Source organism: Jaculus jaculus, chromosome 21, assembly GCF_020740685.1.
Source record: "Jaculus jaculus isolate mJacJac1 chromosome 21, mJacJac1.mat.Y.cur, whole genome shotgun sequence".
NCBI classification, from domain to species: domain Eukaryota; kingdom Metazoa; phylum Chordata; class Mammalia; order Rodentia; family Dipodidae; genus Jaculus; species Jaculus jaculus.
In genome coordinates this window covers 11132093-11156506 of record NC_059122.1, presented here as the reverse complement: position 1 = coordinate 11156506, position 24414 = coordinate 11132093, and the positions used below count along the sequence as shown (strand labels likewise).

The 24414-nt window shown below is 50.3% G+C and overlaps 1 protein-coding gene across 2 annotated transcripts; it reads right to left on the bottom strand.

The window, feature by feature from the left end:
* Positions 1-5597: 5597 nt before the first annotated feature.
* LOC101599541 (cytochrome P450 4F6-like) lies at positions 5598-22600 on the bottom strand. 2 transcript variants are annotated; one of them, XM_045139332.1, is made up of 14 exons: positions 22582-22600; positions 22243-22308; positions 21771-22003; positions 19182-19326; positions 17472-17525; positions 17262-17389; positions 14238-14359; positions 11228-11498; positions 10429-10495; positions 10117-10246; positions 6980-7113; positions 6818-6882; positions 6593-6675; positions 5598-5775 (listed from the first exon to the last, which is right to left on the bottom strand). In XM_045139332.1, exons 3-14 carry the CDS (start codon positions 21954-21956, stop codon positions 5598-5600), a joined length of 1563 nt encoding a protein of 520 aa, XP_044995267.1. In that variant the 5' UTR covers positions 21957-22003; positions 22243-22308; positions 22582-22600. The 2 variants fall into 2 exon arrangements, with proteins under 2 accessions (XP_044995267.1, XP_044995266.1); XM_045139331.1 differs by lacking the exon at positions 22582-22600 and adding an exon at positions 22449-22477.
* Between the last annotated feature and the right edge of the window lie 1814 nt (positions 22601-24414).

The following is a 24414-nucleotide window of genomic DNA, read 5'->3' as shown; positions in this document are numbered from 1 at the left end:
GTTGAATTGTTAACTTAATGAGTGGCCTTATTTATCTCTTATGATTACTTTTGGGGTAGTCTATTTTGTCAGATATTAGCATAACCACACCTCTTATTTCATATTTTCACTTGCTTGGAATACTTTTTTTCCATCCTTTCACCCTAAGGTAATGTCTTCTTTAATGTCCCTCTACTTACATATATACAATACCCTCTTCTTAAGCCACCTCCTTTCCTCCTTCCCTCACGGCCCCTTTTTAGCTTCCTGGCCATTTCTACTGACTTTAATTCCAACTCACATACAAATCTAAACATTTGTAGCTACATAATGGGAGAGAACATGCAACATTTGACTTCTGGACCTCTGAACTATCTTAGTATAATCCTTTCCAGTTGCATGCATTTCCCTGAAGATTTCATTTTTCTTTACTGCTGGATAGAACTCCATTGTACAAATGTACCACATCTCCATTATCCACTCATCAGCTGAGGAACATCTAGGCTGGTTCCATTTCCTACCTATTGTGGATAGAGCAGCAATGAAAACGGATGTACAAGTATCTCTAAGGCAGTGAGTAGAGTCCTTGGAGTATCTGCCAGGAGTAACATAGGTGGGTCATATGGCCAATCTGTGCCAGGTTACATCTCCACCAACAGTGGAGAAGGGTTCCTCTTTTCCCACATCCTCTCCAGCATTTACGGTCATTTGTCTTCATGATGGTAGCCAATCTGACAGGAGTGAGATGGAATCTCAAAGTAGTTTTAAGTTGTATTTCCCTAATTGCTAAGGATATAGAACATTTTTTTTAGATGTTTATATGCCATCTGGATTTCTTCTTTTAATTAATTTAAATAGTTTCATAGACTTTTTTTTTTTTTTTTTGAGGCAGGGTCTTACTTACTCTAGCTCAGGCTGACCTGGAATTCACTCTGTAGTCTCAGGGTGGCCTTGAACTCATGGCAATCCTCCTACCTCTGCTTTCCGAGTGCTGGGATTAAAGGTGTGTGCCACCACGTCTGGCCATAGCCTATTTTTTAATTGGGTTGTTAGATTTCTTAGTTTTTAGTTTCTTTGAATTCTTTGTATATCCTGTATATTAATCCTCTGGCAAATGTATAGCTAGCAAAGATCTTCTCTCATTCTGTAAGTTGCCTCTTTGCTCTCTTCACAATGTCCTTTGCTGTACAAAAGCTTTGTGACTTCATGAGATCCCAGTGGTTGGTTTTGTTTCCTGAGCAACTGGGGTTACATTCCGAAAGTCATTGCCTATGCCAAGATGTTGAAGGGTTTCCCCCACATTTTTCTCTAGCAGTTTCAGAGTTTTAGGTCTGATATTAAGGTCTCTGATCCATTTGGACTTGATTCTCCTGCATGGAGAAAGATAAGGATCTATTTTCAACCTTCTACAAATACATATTCAGTTTTCCCAACACTATTTGTTAAAAAGACTCTTTTCTCCAGTGAATATTTTTAAAATTTGTTTTTGATTGACAACTTCCATAATTGTAGACAATAACCCATGGTAATTCCCTCACTGCCCCCACTTTCCCCTTTGAAACTCCACTCTCCATCAGATCCCCTCCCTCTCTCAGTCTCTTTTATTTTGATGTCATCATCATTTCCTCCTCTTATGATGGTCTTGTGTAGGTAGTGTCAGGCACCGTGAGGTCATGGATACCCAGGCCATTTGATGTCTGGAGGAGCATGTTGTAAGCAGTCCTACCCTTCCTTTGGCTCTTACATTCTTTCTGCCACCTCTTCCACAATTGGCCCTGAGCCTTGGAGGGTGTGATAGAGATGTCTCAGTGCTGAGCACTCCTCTGTCACTTCTCAGCATCTTGGTGCCTTCTGAGTCATTCCAAGGTCACTGCCATCTGAAAGAGAAGCTTCTCTAACCAAAAGTGAGAGTAGCATTAATATAAGGGTATGAACATTAAGAGAAGTACTTACTGGGCAGTTTGGTGAACATAGTGTATACATTAAGCCAGACACCAGCAGACATAACACCCCTAGGGTTCATGACTAACCCTTGTTGTAGGTTTTCAGTATCAGGGATGTATTGTCTCCCATGGAGCGGGCCTCCAGTCCAATTAGTGGGCAGTTGGTTTCTACTGTAACAGATGTGCCACTATCGCGCCCATTGGCTCATCTGGCATGGCTGGCCAAATCTAAGGCTTGTAGTGTCCATTGTTGAGTATCTTCACTGGTGATTTTTCTCTCCCCCTTTGAACTGCATGCAGTGTGGCTTTTCCCAGCTTTCTGCCACTGTTTACTGATGGACCAATGGCACCTTGGACAGGTGAATAACTTTCTTCAGGACGGCTCCCCAGGCAGGAGTCACTAGAGCCGGGCATTCCTGATCACTCACTGGGTTTTCTTCTACCATACCACTGTTGAGTATCTCCACTGGTGATTTCTCTCTTTCCCATTGGACTGCATGCAGCATGGCTTTTTCTAGCTTTCTGTCAGCTGGTCTACATGGAGGAGGTTATCAGCTCAGTTTCTGCAGGATTTCTCAAGTGACCTGCAGTTAAAGTACGAGGGGTCTTCAGCAATAGGGTCTTACCATCTATTCCTGGTGGAAAACCAATGGCCTCGGCAATGGCCTGTATTGTTTTGGGGGCATCAGTGTCCTCCCTGGCCATCCAGTGAATATTTTTGCCATTTTTTTTTTTGTCAAAAATCAGATAGCTGTGGCTCACTGGATTTACATCTGTATCCTCCATTCTGTTACATGGGTCTGTTTTTGTGCCAGTACCATGCTGTTTTATTGATTTTATTACATTGTTTTCCTTAGTTTCTATTTCTTAATTTTTGCCCTGATCTTTATTATTTCATTCTATTTACTGATTTCTGGTTCGGCTTGTTTTCCTTTTTCTAAGGCCTTAAGGCAAAGCATTAAATTGTTTACTTGTGACCTAATTTCTTTTTTAAAATAAAATAAGGCCTTAAGGCAAAGCATTAAATTGTTTACTTGTGACCTAATTTATTTTTAAAAATATTTTTATATTTTCTATTTATTTGAGAGAAAGAGGAGGGAGAGAGAGAATGGGTGCACAGGGACTCCAGCTGCTGCAAACAAACTCCAGACACATGCACCACCTTGTGCATCTGGCTTATGTGGGTCCTTAGGCTTTGCAGTCAAGCACCTTATCTGTCTAAGTCCTTAGGTTTCGCAGGCAAGTGCCTTAACCACTAAGCAATTTTTCCAGCCCCCAACTCTTCCTCTTTTTTTTTTTTTTTTTGTTTCAAGATTCGGTCTCACTTTGGCTTGGGCTGACCTGGACCTGGAACTCACTATGTACTCCCAGGGTGGCCTCGAACTCATGGTGATCTTCCTTCCTCTGCCTCCCCAGTGCTGGGATTAAAGGTGGGCTTCAATTCTTCTTTTGAAGGTTACTTTATGGTCAAGTTTCAACTGCCGGGTGTCTCTCTGGGAGGTGATCCCTGGAAAGCAGCGAGACAGTGGGGAAAAGAGATGGGGAAGGGCAGGTGGCGGTAAAGGCAGCTTAATGAAGTCGGCACAGTGATCGAACCGTCGGGGCTCAGTCCTGACGAGGACTTTGAGACAGAAAACACAGAACACACTCCCCAGAGTCACTGTACCCAGAGCAGAGCCGGGGTATCAACCCACCCCTATACACCCCTCGGAACTCATGGCTGCTTCCAAGGGCAGTGCTTCTCTGAAATGTGCCGTCAGGCCTCGGGACAGGGGCCAAGGGCTCCATCAGCACCAACAGTCACGGAAATAGCCAGTATGGACAATTCAGCCACTCACCAACACACTTTCGGTCGTCAGTACGGTATGCAAATATGTAACAGGAACACACGAACACTTGCCCACAGCCACACACAATCACGTCCACAGACGCCCAGATGGCCCGCGTACACATGCACGAGCACAAATAACACACAATCACACACACACACACAAACAGCCGTACAGTTGTGCACACACATAAACACACTTTGAACACATGAAGACTGCTCCTTCTGTTCCAGAACCTTCCAGCAGAGGGTGCCTCCTCCCCACTCAGGAGGCCAACAGGTCACCACAGCAGCCAGTGACCAACAGGCCTGACTGCATATTTCTTCCTTTTTACTATTTATTTATTTACTTATTTGAGAAAGAGAAACAGGTAGAAAGAGGGGGGGAAAAAAGGGCGGGGAGAGACAATGGGTGTGCCAGGGCCTACAGCCACTGGGAATGAACTCCAGAGGTATGCGCCACCTTGTTCATCTGGCTTATGTGAGTACTGGGGACATGCAACATAAAACTTTTGAGAGGCAAATAAGAATACTCACAGGAAAAAGCTATAAATAAAAGTGGAGGTGTGTGTGAGAGAACATTAAAAGTGAACATTTGACATATTGAAATTATAGAAATTTACTTCCCATTTTGTTTGTTCTTTTATGAGTCTATTGGAATAAGAAAAACATTGGAGGGGGAAAAACTATAGGCAAACAAGGGAAATGTGACTTTCTAGAAGTGTAAAGAGAGAGGGGGGAGAGGCAGAGAGAGAGAATGGGCATGCCAGGTCCTCCAGCTGCTGCAAACTCCAGATGTATGTGCCACCTTGTCCATCTGGCTTCACATGCATACTGGGGAATTGAACCTAGGTACTTTGGCTTTGCAGGCAAGCGCCTTAACCCCTAAGCCAGGTCTCCAGCCCTGAATCCATTTCCTCAGACAAGAAAACGTGCAATGATTTTATTTTTAATTTTAATTTTTTTTTTGAGATAAGGACTCACAACATAGTTCAGGCTAGCCTCAAACTCAACATCCACCTGCCACAGCCTGCCAAGTACTGGGATTACAGGTATGTGTCTCCATGGGGTCATGATGGGTGGGGGCCAAATAAAAAAAAAAAAACCGGGAAGTGAAAAGAGAAAGGAAATGTATAAGGTGGAATAAGTGGGGACCTCCACGAATGACTTCACTGAGGCCAGAAGTAAAACGAATGAGCCAGCAACTGCAGTTTTGTTTTAGATGTAGACTTTGGTGGCCTTGAGGTTCAGAAGCCTTGAACATTTAACATAATCCTCAAGGCTCAAGGACTCCCCTTCTCCTGAGAAGCCGTCTCCCCATCGAGTTCTACAAACACTCCAGATTGAAAGGAGGACATAGTGTAGGGACTTGTGCCCGGAATTCCCCGGCCTTAGGGAGGCTGAGGCAGGAGGATGGCTGCTACAAGTCTGAAGTCGGTATGGCTTACGCAGGCCAGTCTAGGCTGCACAGCAAAGCCCTGTCTCCAAACAGCAGAGGGTTCGTCTTCGGGGGACACAGAGCCTCAAGTCTGCCCCGCACCCCTGTCTCTCTCCTGCCCGGCCATCTGATGCGGCTGCGAGAATCTCCCACTGGAGACCCTGCAAGACTGCGCCACGCCCCCGGGGCCCTGGCCACGCCCCCTGCTGCCCCCGGGCATGCGCAGACGGTGCAGCGGCGGAGGGGAGGAGTCAGGTACGCTCAGAGCGCACGCGCAGCGGCAGCCCGCCCGACCTCGGCGGCGCCCCCTGCTGGCCGTGGGCGGGGACACCGGGCGGGGCATGCGCAGAGCAGGCGGCAGCTGGCGGGGGTGGGGGGGAGGGGGGAGGAGGGAGGATTCCCGGCACGCTCAGCGCGCAGGCGCGCCCAGCGGCTCCACGCGCAGCCGCAGTCCGCCCTCGGCGCGCAGGATCAGCTCGGGCTGCCGGCGCGGCTCGGCGCGGTCGGGCAGGACGCGGAAGCGCAGCAGCGTCAGCGCCAGCGCCACCTTCATCTCGCTCATGGCGAACGTCTGTCCGATGCAGTTCCTGCGGGAGGGACGGCGAGCCGGGGACGGTCGGGCGGGGACGCAGCCGGGATCCCCCCCGGCCCGGCTCCGCGCAGGGCGGCGCTCTGCGACCCTGACTCCGGCTGGCCGAGCCCCACCCGGGTCAGCCCGGACCCCGCCCCCCTGCACCATCCCCGTCCCGATCGCCGGGTCAACTCAGACCCCGCCCCTCTGCACCATCCTACCTCCCCCGACAGCTGGTCAGCTCGGACCCCGACCCCCTGTACCATCCTCACCCCCGGGTCAGCTCGGATCCCGCCCCCCTGCACCATCCCCGTCCCGATCGCCGGGTCAACTCAGACCCCGCCCCTCTGCACCATCCTCCCTCCCCCGACCGCTGGTCAGCTCGGACCCCGACCCACTGCACTATCCTCACCCCCGGGTCAGCTCGGACCCCGACCCCCTGCACCATCCTCACCCCCTTGTCAGCTCGGACCCCGACCCCCTGCACCATCTCCCCCCCACCACCCGTCCGGGTCAGCTCGGACCCCGCCCCCTGTACCATCCCCGTCCCCATCGCCGGGTCAACTCAGGCCCCGCCCCCCTGCACCATCCTCACTCCCCCCCCACCCGTCCGGGTCAGCTCGGACCCCGACCCCCTGCATCATCCCCATCCCCAGATCAACTCAGACCCCGCCCCCCTGCACCATCCCCATCCCCCGGTCAACTCAGACCCCGCCCCCTGCACCATCCTCCTCCTCCCCCGACCCCCGGTCCGCGGGTCAGCCCGGACCCCGCCCCGCCGCATCATCCCCCGCCCCCCCACTCTGCTCCCCCCGCAGACACCCCGGCCTCACCTGGGCCCCGCCGAGAAGGGCATAAAAGCCAGGGGCGATCTCTTTTCAGGGTTCTCTGGGTCAAAGCGATAGGGATCATAGACCTGCGGGTGCGGAAGAGCAGAGCAGGCTGCTGGGCCGGAGCTCAGCGCAGCCAGAGAGCCTGGGAAAGGCCGGGGATGCTGCAAGGAGACAGGGTCTGCCCCCCTCCCTGGGTACCAGGCGTGAGCCGGGCAGGGGCAGCACCTCGGGGTTCGGCCAGACGGACGGGTTGTGATGCACCCCGAAGATGCTGATGACACAGACGTTCCCTGATGGGTAAAATGGAATCAGTCAGGGTGAAGCTCTCACTACCCCTTGAGAGCACCCCCTTACCCAGCGGCTATCTCCGGCGGACGCTGTAGTCACCTTTGGGGATGACCCGGCCATCCGGGAGCCCGACGTCCTGGGTGCAGCGGCGGGAGATGACGACGACCGGGGGATGCAGCCGCAGGCTCTCCTTGATGCACATGGTCAGGAAGGGCAGCTGAGCCAGGTCGTCCCTGAGGAACCCCGCAAGGAATCCTCATTCAGCCATTATCCAGGGGACACACCCAAAGACTGCTTTTAAGAGGAAATCAAAGGCTAGCCTAGGCTACATTTTGAGTTTCTGGCCTCCTGGACTACATGAGATCCTGCATCAAAAACCTCAAATGGGATATTGTTTACAATCATGGAAGTTGTTAACAACAACAACAAACTCAAATACAGGATTGGAGTGATGGCTTAGTGGCTAAGGCGCTTGCCTGCAAAGCCAAAGGACCAACGTTCGATTCCCCCAGGACCCACGTGAACCAGATATACAAGGTGGTGCACGTGTTTGGAGTTCGTCTGCAGCGGCTGGAGGCCCTGGTGCACCCATTCTTTATCTGCTTCTTTCTCCCTCTCTTAAATAAACAACGAAGTATGTAAATAACGGAGATAGCCAAAGCAGAAATAAATATCCTTAAGAGGGTTATAAAGTTAACTCCACAGTGGTATATACCCTGTTATTTGCAGGCGTCAGTTATTTCCAAATTATTCAATGCAATCTAATAAAACTTGAGCTGGAATGCTCCTTAAAATTATTTAGTGTGTGGGTGCAGAGGGGCATGTATAACACGCATGCACCACTTTGCATCTGGCTTTATGTGGGTGCTGAACACGGTTGATAGGCCTTGTAAGCAAGCAACTAGCCACTAAGCCATCTCCCAGCCCTGTAATGATTTTTAGAATCTGACAGCCATTGATCTTTTCCAGCACTTGGGCTTACAGAGTTCACTTGCTCATCTAGAAACTGTTCTACCGCCAAGGTCCATCTCTGTCACACAGCCTTATTTTTAATTTGAAGAGCTTAAGTTCAGGAAGAGATAGATCAATTTAAAAATAAAAGAGGTCTGGAGAGAGAGCTCAGAAGCCTGAAAGCCTGATGACCTAGGGTTCAATTCCCTAGTACCCAAGTAAAGTCAGATGCACAAAGTGGTGCATGAGTTTGTTTGCAGGGGCCGAAGGCCCTGGCGTGCCCATGCTCTCTCTCCCCCGTCCCATCCGCAACAGAGGAAACAACAAAACCCATAAGTAGATATTCTTAGAAACACAGAAGGCTAATAAAACCACAGCACTGCATTTCTGAAAAATATAGTAACCAGAACACGATCTGAGAGATGATAACATGTTAATTGTTTATAACACACCCAGCCCAGCATTACATTTTACAAACAGAAGCATCTCTCTTTCCAGAATCCTTAGCATCTAGAAAGGAGAATTGGGATAAACGGGAGAAAATAACTGTTGCAGAAAAACCAAAATTCAGATTTAGCCATGAACTGAGAGGCACCGTTAATTCAATCCTTAGCACCTGAAGTCCAAAAATTAATTAAAACTGTCAAGGCTGGTGTGGTGTGCTGAGCAGCTCTGAAATGCTGCCCAGCACTTAGAAGGGACATCAAAAAAACACATACACACAGGTATGGAATGCACTGCCATGGGGAGGTTTGGAAAAGCATGTCACAGAGAGATGACTGTAAGATGCCCCTCAGGAGACATGAGGGGACCAGGCACAAGCTGCTCAGCAGCCAGACACACCAGGTTCATTGTTAACCTCCAGCTATGGCCTCTCCAGGCTCTGAAGGCCGTCAGTGCACGGGACCTACTTCCCAGGCAGCTGCTGGCCAGTAAGGAAGCATGTTAACCCCAAGTGTCTATTTCTGCGCGGTGTCTGAATGTCCTAATGAGAGCGACCAAAACACACACACACACACACACACACACACACACACACACACACACGGCCTCCAGCTACCGCAAATGAACTCCAGATGCACGTGCCACTTTGTGCATATGACTTTTATGTAGGTACTGGGGAATCGAACCTGGGTCTTTAGGCTTGGCAGGCAAGAGCCTCAACCACTAAGCCATCTCTCCAGCCCCTGTGAGGGAGTTTCTATATTAGGCTAGCTGAGGTGGGGAGACTCACCCTAAATGTGGGTCACCCAATCCCATAGGTGGGACTCCTAGATCCTAGACTTTTCATAAAAAGGAGAAAGCAGGCTGAAGAGATGGCTTAGCAGTTAAGGCACATGCCTGCGAAGCCTAAGGATTCAGGTTCTGTTCTCCAGGTTCTACATAAGCCAGATGCCCAAGGTGGCACTTGCATCTGGAGTTCGTTTGCAGTGACTAGAGGCCCTGGTGTGCCCATTTTTTCTCTCTCCTTCTCTGTCTCAAATAAAAAGATAAAAATAAAAATAAATGAAATGGAGAAAGCTAGCTGAGCTTTCACCATTCATCTCTGTGTAATTCCAATCTTGTTTTTCATTTTATTTATTTATTCACTTGTTTTTGGTTTTTCGAGGTAGGGTCTCACTCTGGTCCAGGCTGACCTGGAATTAACTGTCATCTCAGGTGGCCTTGAACTCATGGCGATCCTCCTACCTCTGCCTCCCAAGTGCTGGGATTAAAGGCCTGCACCACTAAGCCCATCTTGTTTTTCATTTTTTTTTTGGGGGGGGGGCTTCAAGGTAGGGTCTTACTGTAGCCCAGGCTGACCTGGAATTCACTCTGTAGTCTCAGGGTGGTCTCCACTCACAGTGATCGGCTTACCACCACCAACCGAATGCTGGAACTAAAGGCATGGGGCACCACACCCTGCCTTCCCTCCCTACTTCCTCCCCTGCTGATGTATCATGTGAGGCTGGCTTCCTACACATGCCATGCTTTCCTCACCAGAATAGACTCTGCTTGTTGAAACTAAACCAAAATGAACTCTTTCCCTTCCCTAAGTAGCTTCCAGTTAAATATTTGGCCCTAGGATGAGAATAAATGTGGACTTTGAAATCTTTCTGTCCCGAAATAAACCACCTTTGTCTTGATAGCCAGGCTGATAGCAGACCCTGACTGAGCTGAGCTCCTAAGGCCACCAGGTAATAATGGAATAACAGTAGTAATCAAAACAGCTCCCTGGCTCCACCTGGGAAGTGAAGCCAAGGAGGAGGATAGGAATAGGCCAGGAAGGCCCGCACTCCACTCACCACTCAATCTCTTCAGTGTCTCGGCCCCTCAGGAGCTCCCGCACCTCCTCCCGGCAGCGCTCCTGGTGTTCTGGGTGCCTCGCCAGGTTGTACAGGACCCAGGAGAGCCCACTGGCTGTGGTGTCGTGGCCTGAGGGACAACAAGACAGGCTTGGGTGTCTGGCTTCTTCAATGCTGAATGGGAAGTGTTTAAGCAGTGAAACATCCAGGAAGGAAGGTGAAAGGGAAGGATGGGTGGAGAGAGGGATCTAGGGTCTTCCAACACACTGCTGGCCTCTGTTCCCTCTGTAGCTGCAGCATGGACACCCTCACCTCCAAACATGAAGGTGTCAGCCTCTGATCGAATGTCCTCATCTGACAGCTCCTTCCCATTTTCATCCTGAAGACAAAGCAAGAAACTAAACTGAAGCCATGACTGAGGGCTCCTGACTCACACAGAGGTAGGCATTAAAGACCCAATATGCACAGAGGATCCTTACCTTGTCTCCTCCAGAAACTTTCTCCCTGCCTTCCTCCTCTTCCCCTCCAGAACCTTCCTCACGGCCTTCCTCCTGGTCCCCTCCAGAACCTTCCTCACAGCCTTCCTCCTGGTCCCCTCCAGAACCTTCCTCATGGCCTTCCTCCTCCTCCCATCATGCAGAACCTTCCTCACGCCTTCCTCCTTGTCCCCTCCAGAACCTTCCTCACAGCCTTCCTCCTGGTCCCCTCCAGAACCTTCCTCATGGCCTTCCTCCTCCTCCTCCCATCATGCAGAACCTTCCTCACGCCTTCCTCCTTGTCCCCTCCAGAACCTTCCTCAGGGCCTTCCTCCTCATCCCCTCCAGAACCTTCCTTCTCTTCTCCAGAACCTTCCTCACAGCTTTCTTCTTCATCCCCTCCAGAACCTTCCTCCCTGCCTTCCTCTTTGTGCTCTCCAGAACCTTCCTTACAACCTTCCACCTTGATTTCCTCTCTGTTTCCTCCCTCCAGGTATACCTGCCTTCAATAATCACTTCTAAAACTCATCTCTTTTCTCAGCACCATCTAGAGCTCTCCAGTACTCTTGTGATCAAGTCGAACTCCTAACACCAGATGTCTAGTCACTGCGACTCAGAGCCCAGAGGAGCCCCACCTTGGCCAAGAGGAGCACGTCAATGAAGTCCAGAGTCTTCGACTTGGCCTTGGCTTTCAGGAATTCGTCAAGGTCCTGGCCGGCGAGGGTGCGGCGCCTCTCCTGGATGACAGCATCTGTGAAGTCGTGCACCACCTTGCAGGCCTCGCGGAAGCGCCGTCCGTCGGCAGTGAGGTAGTACAGGAAATCCAGGTACAGGTAGAGCTTGTGATGTCGTTTCACTATGAGGGAACTGAGCTCTAAGATGGCAGCAATATATTTACTGGGGTGCCTGCGGGGACAGGCCAGAGAGAGGAAGCCACTTCTGAGCTCATGTGAAGCCATGCAGTATCACCCAGCCAGAATTCCAGGCCCTGGGCCCATCCAGAAAATTATGTACTCCGTCTCGCGGCTGTACCTCCCCATTGCAGCAAGTGACCTCGTGCCCCGGGATTCCAGGACAGATGTGGACACCATTACCATCTGCCTTTCTTTTTGTTTTTGTTTTGTTTATTATTTATTTGAGAGCAGCAGACAGAATGAGGGGGAAGAGTGAAAGAAAGAAAAAAAGGAAGAAAGAAAACAAAGAATTGGCACACCAGGGCCTCCAGCCACTGCAAGTGAACTCCAGATGCATGCACCCCCTTGTGCATCTGGCTTATGTAGGTCCTGGGGAATGGAGCCTTGAACCAGGGCCTTTAGGCTTCACAGGCAAGCGCTTAACCACTAAGCCATCTCTCCAGTCCCCTTTTTGTTTTTAAATATTTAATTAGCTTATTTCAGAGAGAGAGAGAGAGAGAATGGGCACGCCAGAGCCAATAGACACTGTAGACAAACTCTAGATGCATGTGCCACCTAGCACATCTGGCTCATGTGGGTACCAGGGAAGCAAATTGGGGTCCTTAGGCTTAACAGGAAAGCACCTTAACTGCTAGACAAGCCTTATAGCCCTCACATCTGTCTTTCATTCAACATCTGAATCTGCTCTTCTCCCTCCATTCCTCACAAATGCGCCCTAGTTTTCTGCCCCAAGCTCACATCTTCCTCTCCAGCTCTCCTTGCATCCTGTGTTCTCAGGACAGCCCATCCTCAATTGAGCTGAGTGTCCAAACTTAGCTGGGATCCTAACTCCCATCTACTCAAACATCCCCCATGGAACCCTGGGAAACAGGATGAGGTTGATATCCCCCTGGGTGGTCGTTCAACATCCTTAAATCGTGACTACTAGCTGGACATGGTGGCCCATACCTGTGACCCCACTACTCCGGAGGTACAGGCAAAAGTATTACGAGCTCAAGGCCAGCCTAAGCTACCCAGTGAGTTCAAGGTCAGCCTGGACTATGTAGTTGGACACTGACTGAAAAAGAAGGAAAGAAAGAAGAGAGGAAGGAGATAGAAAGAGAGAGAGAGATGGATTTTGTTGTCTTGAGACAGGGTCTCACTCTAGTCCAGGTTGACTTGGAACTCAACTTTGCAGCCCAGGCTGGCCTTGAACTCACAGCAATCCAGCAATCTCAGCTTCCCAGTGCTTGGAATTCAAGGCATGAGCCACCATGCCTGGCTTTGATTGGATTGAGGAGTGCCTGGGAGGGACATCACTTATGTACATTCCTTTGTGTGTCCCTGAGGCTGTTTCCAGAGATGATGCACTGGGGGGGCGGGGTTTAAAACCTACCCTAACTAAGGACGGCCTCACACCGCAGGGCCGGAGCCCACACACAGCAACAGGCAAATCGCTCTCTGACTCTTGGCCGTCATGATGTGAGCTGTTCTGTCACATCCGTCTTCCTTATGAAGTACTGGCACTTTGGAATCAGAAACCAAAATAATTCTTTCCTCCCTTAAGTTATTGTCACAGTGACTGTCTACCTACCTACCTACCTACCTACCTACCTATCTATAACATACAGGGCTGGGGAGATGGTTTAGTAGTTGACCGCACTTGCCACTTAAGCGTGAGGATCTGGGCGAGCCCTGAGACCAACCAAATTCAGCCCCCCACAAAAGAAAATTAATAAATCTGGGCATGGCAGCACACACCTTTAATCCCAGCACTCTGGAGGCAGAGGTAGGAGGATCGCGGTGAGTTCGAGGCCACCCTGAGACTCCATAGTGAATTCCAGGTCAGCCTGGGCTACAACAAGATCCTACCTCAAAAAAATAAAGAATCTGGGCAGGGCCATACATATTTGTAACCCCAGTCCAATGGAGGTGGGGGATGGAGGCCAGCAAGGGATGGAAGGATTTCTAGAGTTTTCTAACGGCTCTGGGATAAGTGGGGAAAAAAAAAAAACCCTGCTTCAAGAAAGTATGCAGAGGGGCTGGAGAGAGGCTTAGTGGCTAGCGCTTGCCTGTGAAACCTAAGGACCCTGGTTCGAGGCTCAATTCCCCAGGGCCCACGTTAGCCAGATGCACAAGTGGGCACACACGTCTGGAGTTCGTTTGCAGTGGCTGGAAGCCCTAGTGTGCCCATCCTCTCTCTCTATATGCCCCCCATCTCTCATTCTTAAATAAATAATAAAATAAAAATGAACCAAACAATGTTTTTTATAAAAAGCAAGTATGCAGAGGAACAACAGTGAAGGGTCCCCTTCCCTAATTTTCTCCTCTGGCCTTTGCAAGCACATGCACACAAACATGTGCATACGCCATGCATAACATACCACACCACATATCTTCTAACACACACACACACACACACACACACACAGAGAGAGAGAGAGAGAGAGAGAGAGAGAGAGAGAGAGAGACAGAGAGAGAAAGGTGTAATTTTCCCTCCAGCCTCATCTCCAAGATGCCTCATGAACAACTGCTCGCCTGTGGCTGGAGCTGTTTGCCCATGCCCTCTGGACTTTATCCAGATAATTTCATCTTCTGGAAGGACCCCTTGTGTTCTCCGCTCCCTGCCCTTCAATACCAGTTCTGACCATCTTCTTCAGAGAGCCTCCTCTGCCCTCTTCTGCCGGTTCTCCCTCCCCAGCTCCTCCCTGGCTCCACGGCCCAGCTTCCCAGGCCCGTGACAGAGACTCACTCCTGACAGTTGCTGTCGAAGCCAAAGATGCATTTCTGCAGGCTGTCCAAGGTCATGAGGCTGATGTGCTCGAACATGTCCAGACGGGCGCTGCCCCCTGAGGCCAGGCGCTGCCACTTGGCCTGGGGAGAAAAGGGGTCAGGGCTGGGCCTTGAATCCCTGACTTCCTTCCCGTCCTCGTTACCTTCTTGTTGCTGGCACAAAACACCCGACCACAAGCAGCTGATGGGAGGGAAGGGTTTATTTTGGGAAGCTCCATGATGGCAGGGGACAGCATGGCCTGAGCAGAGGCTGCACATCACCTTTGCCACAGCAGGTGGGTGGAAAACAGCAGCAGAAGAGTGAGCTGAACTCTGGCAACTTGGAGAGCTGGCTGTAACATCCCTACATGTGCCCCTCAACAACACACCTCCTGCAGCAAGGCTCCGTCTCTCAAATTACCATCAGCTGGGAAATGAGCATTCAAAGCATACGAGTTGGGGCCGGAGGGATGGCTTAGTGGTTAAGGCATTTGCCTACAAAGCCAAAGAGCCCAGGTTCAGTTCCCCAGGACCCACTTTAGCCAGATGCACAAGGGGGCACACGCATCTGGAGTTTGTTTGCAGTGGCTGGAGGCCCTGGTGCACCCATTCTGTCTCTCTCTCTCCCTCTCTCTTTCTCTGTCAAATAAATAAATAAAAAGATTAAAAGAAACATTTTAAAAAACATGAGTTTATGGGGGACATGTGATTCAAACCACCATATTCTGGGGCTGGAGAAATGGCTTAGCAGCTAAGTGCTTGCCTGTAAAGCTTATGGACACTGGTTCGAGGCTTGATTCCCCAGGACCCACGTTAGCCAGATGCACAAGGGGGCACATGTGTCTAGAGTTTGTTTGCAGTGGCTGGAGGCCCTGGCGTGCCCATTCTCACTCTTATCTGCCTCTTTCTCTCTCTCTCACTCTCAAATAAATAAATAAAAATAAACAAAAAAATTTAAAAACCTCCACCATATTCTGGTCTTGAGCCCCATAAATTAATGACCATCCATGATATAAAATGCAGTGTATTAGTTCAGCTTTAAAAGTCCCCATATTATTTTCAACCCCACTACTGTTCAGACATATCCTAGTCCAAGGTCTTTTAACTGAGCTGCAAAACCAAAAAATATACATATGTATTAAAAAAAATATGGAGCTGGAGAGATGGCTTAGAGGTTAAGCACTTGCCTGTGAAGCCTAAGGACCCGGTTCAAGACTCAATTCCCCAGGACCCATGTTAGCCATATGCACAAGGGGGCACACGCATCTAGAGTTCCTTTGCAGTGACTAGAGGTCCTGGCGCACCCATTCTCTCTCTTTCTCTCTCTTTCTGTTGCTCTCAAATAAATAAACAAAAATTAAAAAATTAAATTTTTTTTTCACAGAGTAAACATTTACACTGCAAAAGATGACATCACAAGAAAAGACTGAATTAATACAAGATTTAAAACAAATAGGGCAAGCATCAAATCTTGTAGCTCCAAGTGGACATCTGTAACCAGTGACAAGTCTCTCAAGTTCTGAGTCCATCCCTCCAGCTGGGCTGCTTACAGCCCAAAGAACAGACCATCCCAGGCTTTCCATGGCAGCCATCCCATCATGCTGGCATCTCCTGGGGTCTCCACGGCAACCTGTGGTTCCTCCGTGCCATGGCCCCACGGCCTCTATTCAGGGACTATGACCTTATTAGATATCACCTAGAAACCATCCACAAATAACTGCACTGCAAATCCAACGACCCTTTCTGTCCTGCATTTGTTATATTTCATAGTACCGGATGGGCCATCAAATTTGTTGATCAAGGGCGGGGGGGGGGGATAAAATTGACTTTGAAGAGCAGGACCCTCCCTTCAGCATTCAGACCCCCCTCTTTCAAATGAGATAGTATTCTTCCTGCTGTCCCAATGCAGAACAGCCAGTCTGATCTCATTGCTAGTAATCTCTCAAACAGTTGCAGCTAAGATGGGTGTTCTTTCCAGCCTGAACGTCTTAACCACTAAGCTATCTCACCAGCCCGAGATTATTTTTGTTTTCCTTTTTTTTTTCTCTCTGTCTTTTCAGCACTAGGGATAGAACCCAGGGCCTTGTGCGTACTAGGCAAGCCCTCCAACACTGAGCTACACAACGTTTAAAAATCTTATTTTTTAAAAAATATTTCATTTATCTATTTTAGACAGAGAGAAAGAGAAAGTTAAAGCGAGAATGGGTGTTTCAGGACCTCCAGCCACTGCAAATGAACTCTAGACACATGGGCCACCCTGTGCATCTGGCTTACATGGGACCTGGAGAATTGAACCCGAGTCCTTAGGCTTTGCAGGCATGCTCCTTAACCACTAAGCCATCTCTCCAGCTCTGAGTTACACAACTTTTGCCTTGTTTTGGGTTTTGGTTTTTCGAGGTAGGGTCTCACTCTAGCCCAGGCTGACCTGGAATTCACTACGTAGTCTCAGGTTGGCCTTGAACTCACAGCGATCCTCCTACCTCTGCCTCCCTGGGATTAAAGGCGTGCGCCACCACGCCCGGCTGAGAAGGTTCTTGATACGTAGCTCAGGCTGTCCGCAAACTCACAGTCCTCTGGCTTTAGTCTCCTGAGCGCTGGGGCGCCTCATGCAGATCACCACACCCAGCTAAGAGCCATGAGTTTTAAAGCCATGCAGAAAGAGTTATTGTGTCGCCCTCAATGTCACTGTCACTTTCCAGGGCCTCTGAGAGGGATGCTAGGTAATGGTCCCTTATGCGCGCGCGCACACACACACACACACACACACACACACACCCACACACGTATGTACGCTGGGAACACGACGCCACGGCATCATGGGGACCCCGTTTAAGAACAGATTATCGCTCCCATTTTATAGATGAGAAAAAGAGAAGACGCGGCACAGCCGACCAGCAGATCCACAGCTATGGAGGCCCTCTGCCTGAAGCCACCCCTTTTTTTTGCAAAGTTCCAGTTGCGGGGGTGGGGGTTGGGTGGGGGGCTGTGGGTTGGAGCAACTCACGTGCATGACGTTCACACTCTTGTTGAAAACCTTCACGTAGGGTTTGAGGATGTCAAAGTGGAAGGCCGGCGTCAGCAGGCGGCGGCGGCGGCTCCACTTGTCTCCAGCGCTTAGTAACAGGCCGTCTCCTGGCAGGGCAGCCACGGCAGTGGGCAAGGGAGGCACCTTCTTCTGGACCCCCTGTGCCCCTCACCTGATGATGACACTCACCCAGCCAGGGCTTCAGGAAGCCGTAGAAGGTCATTTCCTTGGGTGCCACTGAAGCTGGCGTGGAGGACCGTCAGGGGCCATGGAAAGGGGAGGCCGGTGGGCTTTGGGCAGGAGCGGGGCTCCCAGCCAGGCAAGAAGGTTCCAAGGATAAAGGAGGCAAGGAAGAGGGGGAGGGGAGAGGGCACAGACAAGGGGCAGGTAGGAGGACGGTACAGCCGGAGCCTTGACCCCTTTGCAGGGCTCCTTACGTGGCACAGCCTGTGTATCCGGGCGCAGCAGAGCAGAGCCCTTTACGGGGAGCCAGGACACCCTGTCTACCCCAACACCCTGTGACCTATGACAGCTCCTGAAACAGACCTGGGAGGCGGGCATGTGTGTTCTCATGACCTGACATGGCCCTCCCTGACATGAAACAATGCGGTCCCACACAGACCTGCGACAGTCTGCCATGATGTAATTATGCTTAAGACCAAGGTAACCCCCCCCCCCACCGCCCTACCAACCTTCAAAGAGACCAGAGGCTGCAGCAGCTCCCAAAATTTACCTGGCCATCAGGAAGAGCTGCCACTGTGTCCACCAGTCACTCAAGCAGCCCCAGGGCCAACCAGGCACAGAAGACCTATTCAGGCTCTGGTGGATCCTCTCTGTGTTACTTTGCCTACTATCTCCCTCCTAAGTCTCCCCCCCGCTTGGACGCTCCCATCAGGGGTAGATGGGGCAGTCAAGAGTCACTGAACCAAAGGGGAGTATTTGACATGTTGCATGCTTCCGTTTCCTCACTGGGGAAAACCCCTGCCTTGCAGGAATGCTGACACCCCCCCACACACACCCCAGCTAGACAGTTGTGATGTCTGCCTGTCTGTCCATACCCCTTCTCAGAAGATCACTCTTGCCCCCAATTTCAATCCCAGGGGCTGGGAGTGTGGTCAAGCCACCCAAAGCTGAACGTATGATGGTAAGCCTTAGCAATGAAGCCCCAGGGGGTAGATGGAGAATTTGGGTCTTGTCATACAAGTTGGACAAATTAAAGGGAACCTAGAACTCTATCTGGAGCTACAGGGGATTTTCCCCCTGGGGATCTGAGAGTAATCTAATGAGAAAATAAAGCTATCTCACAGGATATAAGAGATAAGGATTCCTGCTGGCATTGTTGGAAACCTGGATCCAGTTGTGTCTGAATACCAGCCCTCACCTGGACTGTACTGTCAAGAGACTACTACCTGCATCTTTCCCTTCCTTCCTTCTTTTTTTTTTTTCTCCAGGCAGGGTCTCACTCTGGCCAGGGCTGATCTGGAACTCACTCTATAGACCCAGGCTGGCCTCAAATTCACAGTGATTCTCCTAACCCCGCTTCCCGAGTGGTGACCTTAAAGGCGCGTGTGCCACCACGCTCAGCTAGACTTCTGTTTCTTCCCCCCCCCCCCCCCCGATTGGCAGGGATGTAAGCTAGGGCTTTGTACGTGCTTGCAGGTGCTCTCTCACTGAGCTACATCCCCCCCCCCACCGTGAGAGCCTCCTCCTTTGCCTAGATCACACTGGTCTGAGCTTCCATCACTCACAACAAGATCTGAGCAGGCCACAGAGAACCACAGACGTCGTCCAGAGTCACTGCCTCTCTTGGATATGACCCTATCCGCTGCTCCGCCTGCCCTGTCCGGGGATGGGAAGAGCTGGGGGAGAGGCCAGCGGTTAGGACCTTAGGAGAGATACCTGAGGCCTGCAGGAGGGGAGCCACGAACTTAGGGTGGACGAGCCGCAGGATGGGCAAGAGGGGCCCCACCCAGCAGAGGTGGACGTCGCGGAAGTGGTGGCCCAGCTCCGACACCAGCTGCATGCCTTCCTCGTTGTTCCGCATCTGGGGAAAGGAGAGGGCTGGTGAAGATGGCCTGGCAGGGGACCCTCCGCTGCTTCCACTCTGAGCCTACCACACCCCACCTGCCTGTGCAACTTAGGTCATTCAGCTAACGGCTCTTCCTGAGTCAACCTGGGCTTCTCTGTGTCTCTCTTTCCACATCTGTGTCTCCTTCTACGGGCTTGACGCCTCACTCTCTCCATCTTTCTGTTTCAGAATGCCTTAATTGATCGGATGATAGAGGGATGATAGATTGTCAATAGATATATACCTACGAAGATCAGGTTATAGACGCGCTAGACGACGGACAGGTATAAGTGATTTGCGACGTCATGCACGGTGCATGTAATAGGCATATGATAGATGAAGGTATGAAATAGATATAGATGTGTGTGCCGTTTGTGTACTTCTTTACTATTCTGCTCCTCTTCTTAAAAGTATTTTAATTAGGGGCTGGGGAAATGGCTTGGCAGTAAAGGTGTTTGCCTGTGAAGCCTAAGGACCCCGGTTCGATTCCCCAGGACCCACGTACGCCAGATGCACAAGGGGGCCTGGAGTTCGTTTGCAGTGGCTGGAGGCCCTGACGCACCCATTCCCTCTCTCTGATCCTTCCTCTGTCTTTCTCTCAAATAGATAAATAAAATATTTTAAAAATATTTCAATTAATTAATTTATTTGACAAAGAGAGGGAGAGGGAGAGACAGAGACAGGGCTTACGTGGGTCCTGGGGGAGTCAAACCTGTGTCCTTTGGCTTTGTAGGCAAGAACCTTAGCCACTAAGCCATCTCTCCAGCCCCTCAAAGCTAATTTTATTCCATTTGTTCCCCTACCCCATCACAACTTCCTGCCAGTTTCTACAGGCAAGTGCCACATTTTATATTAAATAAAAAGCTTGGTACCCCAATCTTGGTCTCCAGCTCAGAGGAGATGAGAACTCGGACTTGAATTAGAAAATGTGGGGTGGGAGGTGGGCTGGAGAAATGGCTTAGCAGTTAAGGTGCTTGCCTGCAGAGCCAAAAAACCCCAGGTTCAATTCCCCAGTGCCCACATAAGCCAGATGAGCAAGGTGGCACATGAGTCTGGAGTTTGTTTGCAGCAGCTAGAGGCCCTGGCATGCCCACTTTCTCCATCTGCCTCTCTCTCAAATAAATAAATAAATAAAAATTTAAAAAGAAAGAAAATCCAAGTGGGTAGAGAGATTGCTCAATGGTTAAGGCACTGTCCTGCAAAACCTATGATCCGGGTTCTATTCCTTACTTAGTACCCACATACAGCCAGATGCACAAAGTAGCACATGAATCTGGAATTCTTTTGCAGTGGCTAGAGGCCCTGGTGTGCCCATTTTCTCTCTCTCTCTCTGCTTGTTAATAAATACATTAAAGTACGATTAAAAAAAAAAAAGAAAATCCAGTTGGCTTCAATATTAGTTATGATGGGACTGTGAGCTAGATGTGGCCAAGAAAGGTCTGGAATGCAGAAAAGATGGAGGTTCTGAGATCAGATTAAACGATGGGTGACATCAAAATGCAAAGTGTGGCCAGGCGTGGTGGTGCATGCCTTTAATCCGCACATGCCTTTAATCCCAGCACTCGGGAGGCAGAGGTAGGAGGATCGTCATGAGTTCAAAGCCACCCTGAGACTCCATAGTGAATTCCAGGTCAGCCTGGGCTAGAGTGAGACCCTACCTCGAAAAACCAAAAATTAAAAATAAAAAAGAGGGCTGGGGCTGGAGAGATGGCTTAGCGGTTAAGCGCTTGCCTGTGAAGCCTAAGGACCCTGGTTCGAGGCTCGGTTCCCCAGGTCCCACGTTAGCCAGATGCACAAGGGGGCGCACGCGTCTGGAGTTCGTTTGCAGAGGCTGGAAGCCCTGGCGCGCCCATTCTCTCTCTCTCCCTCTATCTGTCTTTCTCTCTGTGTCTGTCGCTCTCAAATAAATAAATAAATAAATAAATAAATAAATTAAAAAAAAAAAAGAGGGCTGGAGGGATGGCTTAGCAGTTAAGGTGTTTGCCCATAAAGCCAAAGGACCCAGGTAATGTGGCAGCCCAGGGGGGTAGAGTTACCAGCCCAAGGCCCGGGCCAGGAAGATTACTGGACACGCTGCTAGGAGGCTTCAGATCCAACTGGGGAGCAGTTGTGTGTGCCTATGTGTGTGTGTGTGTGGGGGGGGGGGTCTCCTGCTCTGTGCAGGACCAAAGAGGAGTACAAGGGTGCACAAAGCAATGGAGGAGACCTCAGACCATGACTCCTGATGGGAATGTGCCCCAAAGTAGGCTTGAAGAAAGGCCCGGAGGGCATGCTGCGGACAGAGAGGTGGAGAATGGACGTGATGGGGTGGAGGGGAACCAGACGTTCCTTCAGCATTCTCTCACTTTCCGGCTCTGCTAAACCTCTGGCCACCCCCGGCCTGCAGCCACCCGAGCCCCACACCTCACCCCGATACTCACCATGCCCAAGTGACCCCAGAACCAGTTTCCTTTGGGTGGCTGAGGGAAACCTCGGAGGCGGCAGCAGTTCTTGTAGAAGGCGTAGGTGCTGGCCAGAATTCGGGCCAGGAGCCAGGAGACCCCGATGAGCAGCAGGACCTGCCAAGGGGAGGCTGCCGCGGGCCCCAGTCCCGCCAGCTGAGGCATCCTAGGTGAATGGTGAGTTGCTGAGGCCCCGGGACACGGACAGCAACCTGCGGGAACAGTGGCATGGTCCCTGAGAGCATGGGAGGGAGGGAACGGGTAAGGAGACTAGAGAGGAAGAAAGGAGGGAAGGGACACAGGACAGAAAAGATTTAGAGTTGAGGATGATCCACTCTGAATCACAGGGAAGGGACCAGCAGACTCCAAAGTGAGCTGGCTCCCTGGAGCCACCCCTAACTGTGGACAAAGCCAGGGCCCTCTCTGCGCCCCCCCCCCCCAAGCCCCGTACCTTCTCTCAGGGGCAGCGTGTGTCCCCCAAACCTCTTCTCTCCTCTCCTTGGGAATGTTTTTGTTCCTGGTTCGGAGAGGTAATGTGGGAGAATGGGCTGGGCTGAACCAGCTTGTCCCTCCCTGCCCAGCCGCCTCCTTCCAGCCTGGGCAAGAGGCCAAGACTAAGGGGGGGGGGCGGGGCAGTGACAAGCAGAGGTTACCCACGTTTGGGCCAGACAGGCAAGTCCTCGGGACTATACACTTCCCCTTTGAATCAGGGCTAAAGGTGACTCCGAGCCCTGCGTTTACAGCCACCTTTGCCCTTTCAATGACAGCTTGTATCAGATAAATCATTAACCTGCGACTTCAGAGGCCAAGAGACCAGGCTCCGGGGAGGGCCTCACTCCCCCCTTGGGCTCGGAGGAGCGTGCAGATCTGGGAGGATGGCTGCTCCGCCTGCAATCAGCCCAGGGCCTGGGTGGAGGCGACTTCCAGGGCTGGAACTAAGTGCATCGGTTCTGGAGATAAAAGCTCCCAGGGGAAGCAGCAGGAGGGCTCAAGCTGCCAGGAGGGGTGCAGGCCAGGGAGTCTGGTCAGCTGGGAACTGGGGTGTCGGCACGAAAGGGGCGCGTTTTGTCCAGAAACGGACCCTAGTTCCCTGGGTTGGTTTCCCCTGCCTCTGGTCTATTTAGTTCTATAACCCATTTTTTTCCTTTTTTTTTTTTTGGTTTTTTGAGGTAGAGTTCACTCTGGCCCAGGCTGACCTGTAACTCACACTGTAGTCTCAGGGTGGCCTCAAACTCATGGTGATCCTCCCACCTCTGTCTTCTGAGTGCTAGGATTAAAGGTGTGTGCCACCAAGCCTGGCTTCAATTTTTTTTTTTATTGTTAACAGCTTCCATGATTATAAACAATATCCCATGATAATACTCTTCCCCCACACTTCCTCCTTTGAAATTTCATTCTCCATCAAATCTCCTCCCTCTCTCAATCAGTCTCTCTTATTTTGATGTCATGATTTTTTCTTCCTATTATTATGGTCTTGAGTAGGAGTAGGTAGTGTCAGGCACTGTGAGGTCATGGATATCCAGGCCATTTTGTGTCTCGGAGGAGCACGTTGTAAGGAGTCCTACCCTTCCTTTGGCTCTTACATTCTTTCCGCCACCTCTTCTGCCATGGACCCTGAGCCTTGGAAGGTGTGATAGAGATATTGCAGTGCTGAGCACTCCTCTGTCACTTCTTCCCAGCACCATAGTACCTTCTGAGTCATCCCAAGGTCACTGCCATTTGAAAAGAGAAGGTTCTCTGCCAAAAGTGAGAGTAGCATTAATATAAGGGTATGAACATCAAGAGAAGTGCTTACTGCCATAGCCCATTTTTTAATTGGCTTGTTTGATTTCTTATTATTTAATTTTTTGAGTTCTTTGTATATCCTAGATATTAATCCTCTATCAGATGTATAGCTGGCGAAGATTTTTTTCCATTCTGTAGGTTGCCTGTTTGCTTTATTCACAGTATCCTTTGCCATACAAAATCTTTGTAATTTCATGAGGTCCCAGAGGTTAATCTGTGGTTTTATTTCCTGAGCAACTGGGGTTGTATTCAGAAAGTCTTTGCCAAGACCAATATGTTGAAGGGTTTCCCTTACTTTTTCCTCTAGCAGTTTCAGAGTTTCAGGTCTGATGTTAAGGTCTTTAATCCACTTGGACTTAATTCTTGCACATGGAGAGAGAGAAGGATCTATTTTCATCCTTCTACAGATACATATCCAGTTTTCCCAGCACCATTTGCTGAAGAGGCTGTCTTTTCTCCAAAGAGCGTTTTTGAGACGGACACAGATTTTTAATTAATTAATTTATTTTTTGTTTATTTATTTTTATTTATTTATTTGAGAGCGAGAGCGAGAGCGAGAGAGAGAGAGAGAGAGAGAGAGGGAGGGAGAGAGGGAGGGAGAGAATGGGCACACCAGGGCTTCCAGCCACTGCAAACGAACTCCAGATGCGTGCGCCCCCTTGTGCATCTGGCTAACATGGGTCCTGGGGAACTGAGCCTCGAACCGGGGTCCTTAGGCTTCACAGGCAAGTGCTTAACCACTAAGCCATCTCTCCAGCCCCAGACACAGATTTTGATAAGAAAGCCAGTGGCAACTTTGTGCATCTGGTTTATGTGGGCACTGGGCAATCAAACTACT

Excerpts from the sequence above, each read along its gene's own strand:
- LOC101599541 (XM_045139332.1), bottom strand. The coding sequence starts at position 21,956 with ATGCCTCAGCTGGCGGGACTGGGGCCCGCGGCAGCCTCCCCTTGGCAG. Across the intron at positions 7,114-10,116 it reads GACACTGAAGAGATTGAGTG|GGACGACCTGGCTCAGCTGC; the intron begins GTGAGTGGAGTG and ends GGGGTTCCTCAG. Across the intron at positions 6,676-6,817 it reads CCGTCTGGCCGAACCCCGAG|GTCTATGATCCCTATCGCTT; the intron begins GTGCTGCCCCTG and ends CCGCACCCGCAG.